Raw genomic sequence first — 8,353 nt, forward strand, 5'->3', positions numbered from 1 at the left:
AATATAATAATATATTTTAATTCCTCTTTTAACGCTTAGAGCTGACACTGTTTCTGTCATGAAGGTTCACCACAGTGTTGGCGGAAGGGACATTAGGAGGTCCATACTCCACCCTTCCACTGAGAGAATAGTCACCACCACCACCGGCTAAGGGCAGCCCCTGCTGGCTTTGCTCAGCCAGTCTCACTGACACCCTCTGGGGCTGAGACCCCCTTCCCCGGGACAAATTCCCTGCTGTCCTTCCCTTCCCACAGGGCGAAATTGTTCGCTACCATGGGTACCCCTACGAGGAGCACGAAGTGGTGACAGACGATGGCTATTACCTCACTCTGCAGAGGATCCCTCACGGCAGAGACAACCCAGGAAGCATGAGCACCTCCCACAATGCAGAGGCACAGGGCTCCAGCATGTTCTGCACCCGTAAGTGCCACCAGAATGTCAGCCTGGTCCAGGGACCCCGAGAACTTTGCTGGGCTGGAGGAGGACGTGGTCGGGGCTGCCTCATCATGGGCTGGGTCCTCAAGGAGACAACTTTCCCTGTAGGATTAGCCTTGGGAGCAGAAGAAATGTAGGTGCCCACCATGCTGACCTTCTTGCTCCAAAGAGGAAGGAAAAGAGAATGAATGGGGCAGAGAAATCTTGCCACAGGTTTTACTCCTTCTCAAAGCCCACCAGAGGAGCAACCAAATTCTTCAGGGAGGGGAGAGGAATGACCCTAAACACCAGTATCCACCCCAAAAAACCCCCACAACAACAACAAAAAGAACCCACACGTGTTCAATTCAATGCAATCTCATCCTTTAGGCTCCTTTTTTTCTTCACTTGAATGCTGCTTCCATTCTTGGCAGGATGTCCCTCTGCTGGGAAGCAGGAGGACTGGTGTATGGACATGGCAACTAAGTGTAAAAAGCCAGATTTCCAGTCAGGACACTTTGTCCTCAGCTCTCCAGAGTGGAAATGTGAGTCTTCTAATGAGAATCTAAAAAACAACAGAAGAAAGAGGAGATGTAGGGGAAAAATAAAGAAACTCACTTTTATTTCAACTTTTTCATGCTGCAACCCGTGGTTGCCCTACCACGTGAATTCAGATATCCTTGTGATGACCCTGTTGTGGCTGTGAAATTGGACCTGCTTTGAGCAGGGGTTTGGAGCAGAGACCTCCAGAGGTCCTTTCCTAACCAAAGCTTTCCATAATCTCTCTTCTATTCTCTTCCTTCAGCACTTCAGGCTTCCTGGTCTTTTTTTAAAAAAGATCTAAAGTTTGGTCAAGGGAGCTGATTTGCCCATATGGCTTCAAGTGGGCCGAAGGGGGTGGAGAAGATGCCCTTGTCCCCTTCCAGTACCTGCGTCTCCTGCAACGGGGCGTCATGGCATCGCCGTGCCATGGGAGGCTCTTCAACCTTGAATGGGTTTTCAGTGTCTCCTGATTAGACCCAGAGTACCTGAACCAAACAACAGGCGCTGAGAGGAGAGTGGTCTTCACGTGTAGGTAACTGTCAGTGTCCAGATAGTTGTGGGGTTCGGTTTCTTTCTCCCTGGGAGAAAGTTCCAACCAAGTTCCATTCAGTGTGGAATCCAACCTTAATTTTCAGCTCCACTGTATCAATTTTTTCTTCCCTGGGATGACTGAAGAGCCTACTTCATAAACACCTCTCCTAAGAGGCTGAGGACACAGCTGGCCGTGTCCCTGCACTGGAGTCACTTCTCCAGGGGGTTGCTGCCAAAGCAATATGCAGATGCAAATAGTCCATTTTACTGGTGGTCAGAGAAAATGATCCTCCTCTTTTTTCTTCAGCTCCAAAGCCTGCAGTCCTCCTGCAGCATGGCCTGGTGTTGGAGGGAAGCAACTGGGTTACCAACCTGCCCAACAGCAGCCTGGGCTTCATCCTCGCCGATGCTGGCTACGATGTCTGGATCGGAAACAGCCGAGGGAACAGCTGGTCGCGAAAGCACAAAGATTTTGAGTTTCGCCACGAGGGATACTCAGCTTATAGGTATTTTCTGCACAGCTGAAGAGTGGGCAGGTGGCTTGTACCCTCAGCAATGTCTGTAGCCTGGAGAAGCAGCACTGCTGATGCTCACATCATCCGCCAGTGGGCATAAACTGATGCCACAGGGATGCCCATAGCTGCTAGAGCCCTCACCCACTCCCCAAATAGTCACGGTGCCGCTTGCTCTGTCCTTCCCATCACTTTCAAGGTCAGCAACAGTAATTTTGTCTTGTGCCCATCTCCATTGCAGCTTTCATGAGATGGCGATGTATGACCTTCCAGCGACAATCAACTACATTCTGCGGAAAACCGGACAGGAGCAGTTATACTACGTGGCTTACTCTCAAGGCACCACCACAGGTACTTAGAAGAAGATCTGACCACTGTCAGAGTTGCGTTAGCTGTGCATCCTGGGCTTGACGCAGTTCTCCTGAAAGCCCAGGCAGTGAAGATATCATCTGGGCATGTCCAAACAATGAAGGGAAAAGAGCAGGTAAAAATCCCAGTTTTCTTGAATAGAATATTTTTGAGCAGTGACAGCCCCCAAATGGTTACAGCCATGGCTTTTGGTACATCCCACTGCTGACAGAGCCACAGGAAGGGCTTTTGGATGCTGCAGCTGGGCTGAGCAATCAAATTGGGAGCTGAACTGCATCAGCAGCAAAAGCTTCAAGTCAAGTCATCAGTCTGGCAGAACCACCTCTGAGGGTCCTTCCAAGGGACGCACACACACCTAGAGTCAACGAGTCCTTCAGAAATAACAGGGCAAGATCATCTTTCTTCTCCCTCCTGCAGGTTTCATTGCATTTTCATCCATTCCCGAGCTGGATCGCAAAATCAAGATGTTTTTTGCTTTGGCTCCTATCACCACAAATTCAAATATGAAGTCACCCTTGGTAAGGGTGTTTGACCTTCCCGAGGGGCTGGTCAAGGTATGTCCTCACACACATTGGTCTGGTGTAAAGGGGAAGGAGGGAACAGGAAGATCTCATCACCAGTGACATGCAGTGCTTGTAGATCACTTCCATTCCCTTCCCTCTGTGTGCTCTTGGCATTGAGTAGGTCCATTTGTGCCAAAACTCTCAGGCCTGCGGGGCATTAAACAGCGTAAGGATTCCTCCTGCCCAACCCTTATCAGAAAAGAGCTATTTCTAGATATTGGGTTTGGGTCCATCCTCCGAGGAGAAACCTCTTCTAGGAAGACCAGGGCTCTTCAAGAGCCATGGCCTCTTCTGAAAAGCCAAAATTGCAAAGCACAACGAAGTTGTGGCGAGGAAGACAGTAGCTTTCGGGGGGAGCAGAGAGGGAGGGAGTGTCTGGAGGCAAAAGAGAAACACAAGCCACACTGATCAATGCCTTTGACTTTCACAGCTTGTTTTAGGACGCACGGTGGTCTTTGATAAGGGCGAGATCTTGCAGCAAGTGATTTCCAGCCTGTGCAGCTATCCCATCTTTAAAAGCCTTTGCTCTTTGGTCCTTTACTTGCCTGGTGGGTTTACCAACAGCTTAAATGTGGTACGTACTCTCCAGCTTACCTTTTAAGTGATCCAGTTTCTCATTGCTTGAGCCCGAGATGACAACTAGCTGTGCTCACCTAGCCTTTTGCATCTTTGATTCATCAAAAAATCTGGCTCCCAGGGTTTCCTTTTTACTAAGTGATTTGTAATTTCACGTGTGTTTTAATAACCAAAGGGACTTTACAGAACAAACTGCCCTGCAATCCGCTGCTAGGAGAGGTGGGCCTTCAGACTCTTCAGTCTACCATCCCTTGGAACATATTTATCTCCAAATCTGAGCTTTTTCCTGTGCTCCACTGCACTGAACACAGAGTAATAGCAAAATTCAGGCTGGAGACATCAGGGTGGGGTGATCAAGTTATAACAGCTTGATCATGGATGGAGTCAGAACTGGGCCACTCTTTCTCAAGGAACATGATGGTGTCATGTCTTCATATTCCAAGGAAGAAACACATTAGAAACAACGTGTAGAGCTACTGCGATGAGTTGCACGTTGTCTGTGCAAAAGGATCCTGAGCACAAGATAGAGTTTTACTTTGGTTTGGAAACCACAAAGACACAACCAAGCAGCCCATGGGAATTGCTCAGCTTGGCAAAGCAAGCTCTGTAGCAGCAGAATCCATTTCATTTCTAAAGGAGTTTCCCTCTGTGCAGAGAATTAATTTCTCCAATGGTTTCTTGCAGAGCCGCATAGATGTCTACCTGTCCCGCTACCCTGATTCAACATCCCTAAAAAACATGTTGCACTGGCGCCAGGTAATACCTCCTGCTGCAGAACAAGATTGTCTGCAACCAGGGTCCATCTTCTCTTCTCTTCTCTTCTCTTCTCTTCTCTTCTCTTCTCTTCTCTTCTCTTCTCTTCTCTTCTCTTCTCTTCTCTTCTCTTCTCTTCTCTTCTCTTCTCTTCTCCTCTTCTCCTCTCCTCTCTCTTCTCTTCTCTTCTCTTCTCTTCTCTTCTCTTCTCTTCTCTTCTCTTCTCTTCTCTTCTCTTCTCTTCTCTTCTCTTCTCTTCTCTTCTCTTCTCTTCTCTTCTCTTCTCTTCTCTTCTCTTCTCTTCTCTTCTCTTCTCTTCTCTTCTCTTCTCTTCTCTTCTCTTCTCTTCTCCTCTCCTCTCCTCTCCTCTCCTCTCCTCTCCTCTCCTCTCCGCTATCAAGGACCTCTTCTCAATGCCTGGGTATGATCCTCCGTTGCTCTCCCTACAGAGCTATGTTAGAGGGAAAGGGGAAATTTGACATGAAGCACTGGTGCAGATGCAGTTCTTTTGGCCATGGCCTTCCTCAAAGCATGACCAAGAGACTTTGGAGCTGGTAGGAGATGGTGATGGAAGCAAAAACAGGCAATAAACTAGCACAGGAGATGCTAGAGCAAAGTGAAGAGCTGAGGGTCAGTAGAGACAACTGATGAAACACCACTTGATCATTGAAAACATGCACAGATGTATGTCTTTCTGTTGTAGACATTGACCATGACAAAGAAAATTGCCCAAAGGTTTGACTCCTGTCTTCTTTGAGGCTAGCTCTTGGTTGTACACTAGGTGCACCGTGGAATTCTGGGGCCTTGGCCTCCAGACATCTATGTTTTGCGGGAGGGAGCAGTGGGGTTCCCTGGTCACTTCTCTGATCTTTTTTATGGTCCCTTCTACTGCGTGGGTAATAATCACAGCACTCCTCCTTTTCCAGCTCTATCAAACAGGAGAATTCAAATATTATGATTACGGCAGTGACAACATGCTTCATTACAATCAGGTAAGAGAAATCCATTCTCATTTGGCAGTTTTAAAAAAGAAAAAAAAAGTTACAATTAAAGTATTGAAATGCCTGCCACTGAATGTTACAGAATCTATGAAATTTACTTTATAAAGTCAAACGAGTTTGTATCTTCCTTATAAAAAAATAACTGTGACCTCATTCAGTGATAAATTCAGTGACAAATTTCTGACCCTGTGGTGAAAAGTGCAGGAGCACAAGTGTCACAGGAAGGATGGATTTGACAAAAGCTGATTATTCACAATTTATTAATGGAATGAGGTATAAAAGAAGTGAGGTATGTAAGAGAGTTAATTTTAGCAGCACTTAATCATTAACCGGTTTAGAGATTTATAAGTAATTAAATAAAATAAGTTACAGCATCTTAATTACAGATTCTTCAGATGACAGGAGTCACATTAACTTACTGCAGTAAGTAGGTAATTCAGCTAGAGGATATGTGCCTATATATATGTATGCATGCAGGGTGTACACCTACTAAAGCAGATAAGTCTAGATAAACAATCACAATGGGCATCCACACTTCTGAAAGGAGATATGCAATGAGACACAAAAACAAGTAAAAAGGTGGATGTAGAGGATAACCCTGTTCTCAAGCGTCATTGGCATTCACTAACAGGTGGTAGCTGGGTCTCAAGGAGGATGAGTCACGATGGTTTGCCCTGCCACAAAGTACCTGGGGGGGATCCCAACTCAGGGGAGTTGCTGGTCACAGCCTGCTGCCATCCAGGAGAGCTCAAAGGGTCTCCATTAGAATCGTAGAATCGTAGAATCACAGAATGTTCGGGGGTGGGAGAGACCTCTAGAGATGATCCAGTCCAACCCCCCTGCCAGAGCAAGGTCATCCAGGGCAGCCCCACAGGAACGCGTCCAGGCGAGTTTGAAAGTCTCCGGAGCAGGAGACTCCACACCCTCCCTGGGCAGCCTGGGCCAGGGCTCCGGCACCCGCACAGAGAAGAAATTTATTCTCATGTTGAGGTGGAACTTCCTACATTCTAAATTAATCTCATTATTTCTTGTTCTATTGCTGGGCACCACTGAGCAGAGATTGTCCCCTTCCCCTTGACCCTACCCCTCAGCTATTTCTCTACGTTCATAAGGTCCCCTCTCAGCCGTCTCCTTTCAAGGCTGAACAGCCCCAGGTCTCTCAGTCTCTCTTCCCAGCAGAGATGTTCAGTCCCTTGATCCCCCTCGTAGCTCTCCCTTGGACTGTCTCCAGTAGGTCCCTGTCTCTCTGGAACTGGGGAGCCCCAAACTGGACACAGGATTCCCAGTGTGGTCTCACCAGGGCAGAGTCTAGACACCTGCTGGACACACTTTTCTTGATGCCCCCCAGGATCCCAGTGGCCTCTTGGCCACAAGGGCACGGTGCTGTCCCAGGGACAACTCGCTGCCCACGGGGACTCCAAGGGGGCTGCTTTCCAGCACGGGAGGTAGGAATTGCACCACCACACTGAGACACAGTGACAATTTCTGCAGATAGTTTTTGTACTTGCTCATGACGACCTAAGCTTTCCTCCCTCAAGCCACACTATTTGTCTTCCAGACCACACCTCCCTTCTACGAGCTGGAAAATATGAAAGCCCCGCTTGCTGCATGGTATGGTGGTAGGGACTGGATTTCGGCCCCCGAAGACGTAAACATCACGCTGCCTCGTATAACCAACATGGCATACAAGAAGTACATTCCGGAATTTGTCCACTTCGATTTCCTTTGGGGTATGCAAGTGTACGAACAAGTCTACAAAGAAATTCTTGAACTGATGGAGAAGAACGCCTAAAGTCAGAGCAGTGGCAGTAATTGTTGGTTTCTCATTTGACTTCTGGGACTTCTTTTATTTGGAAAAGAAAAGAAAAAAAAAGGAAAGAAAAAAAAAGGGAGAAAATACTCATTAAACTGTTACGCTTGGTTTGGATTGATACTACTCTGGCAAGCTACAAAAATGAGCCATTCCAATGATCAGGAAATCATGTAGGATTTAGGTTAAATGGGTCGAGGTCCTTGCAGAAGTTGGGCATGATCCTTGGACCTTGAGTTTCCCCGGTGCCTCACCCATGTGGATTTCCAGCAAAAAGAATTTTCAGTGGAATTTGGCTCCCGGTCAACAGTGCGAGCTCTGGCTTCTCTGCGCTTGGGTTCCCAGCTGCAAACACCCAGGCAGCAGCTCAGCTCCCTCGTGGGCATTGGTGTTTCATGAGAGTAGGTGTGCTCAGGTGGGACCGCGTGGGGAGTCAAGTGATGAACCCTCCTGGTGTAGCTTTATCCACCTGCTAGTGACTCTTCCAAGCCAAGAATCCCAACACCCTGATGTTCATTGCTTTCCTCTGCAGTTGGTAGGAGAAAGAAACTTTCTTCCTAGTGATGGAAAGAGTTCATATTTGGGTTTTTTTTCCATGAGAATTGTCCTTTTTTGCTAACGTAGAGAAGACCTTTCTCGAATTCGTGTTGATTTGGATAACCCCAGCCTTGCTTGTGCACAGAAGAGTTTTCAATAAATTCTAACAGGAAACCATTGTAAGCAATGTTCCCAAGGCACAAACCCAGCTGGAAAGGTCACCTTCTGCCGACTCTTAGGAAATGCCTTTGTTTTCCTTATGAGGGAGAGAGAAGAGTCTAGTAGAAGCCAGTAATGAGTCTAAATCTGTTTTCAGCTTTTGGATTACACTTCTTAATAACGTATTGATTAGGGGATGAGTTGTGAATTTGCCTGTTTGTGTAACTATATTCTTAAAATATGCCTAGGAGCAAGCAAGGCAAAGGATAAGACCCTCTTTCCACACGTTGTATTAGTAATAATAATAAAGATAGGATCCAATAGGCTCTGTGTGGTTGTACTGTTTTAAACCTCTGGAGAAGTATGTGGGGTTTCAGCACAGACTTTCTATGTTCAGGAGAGGGACAGCTGTTTGTCCAACACTTCCCTGCTCAGGGATGACTTCCAGTGGCTTGTAATTCTGGTGGATGTCCACTGCCCGTAATGCGACAGCATCCCCCAGTGTGTCCTGAGGTGGGTGGAAGAGGGCAGGTTGGAGGGTAAGGAGGGGTGTGAAGCCCAGGAGAGCTGCCCTGCAGAGGCAAG

The 8,353-nt window shown here is 47.3% G+C and overlaps 1 protein-coding gene across 1 annotated transcript; it reads left to right on the top strand.

Moving 5' to 3' along the window:
- Positions 1–254: 254 nt before the first annotated feature.
- On the top strand, positions 255–7,054 carry LOC104275940 (lysosomal acid lipase/cholesteryl ester hydrolase-like; the record flags this gene model as incomplete). Its single annotated transcript, XM_009872045.1, has 8 exons — positions 255–420; positions 1,796–1,994; positions 2,242–2,351; positions 2,787–2,923; positions 3,363–3,506; positions 4,193–4,264; positions 5,188–5,253; positions 6,821–7,054. Coding segments are annotated over 8 exons (1,128 nt in total), but the record flags the coding sequence as incomplete, so codon positions are not given.
- Between the last annotated feature and the right edge of the window lie 1,299 nt (positions 7,055–8,353).

Source organism: Apaloderma vittatum, unplaced genomic scaffold (assembly GCF_000703405.1).
Source record: "Apaloderma vittatum isolate BGI_N311 unplaced genomic scaffold, ASM70340v1 scaffold36946, whole genome shotgun sequence".
Lineage (NCBI taxonomy): Eukaryota > Metazoa > Chordata > Aves > Trogoniformes > Trogonidae > Apaloderma > Apaloderma vittatum.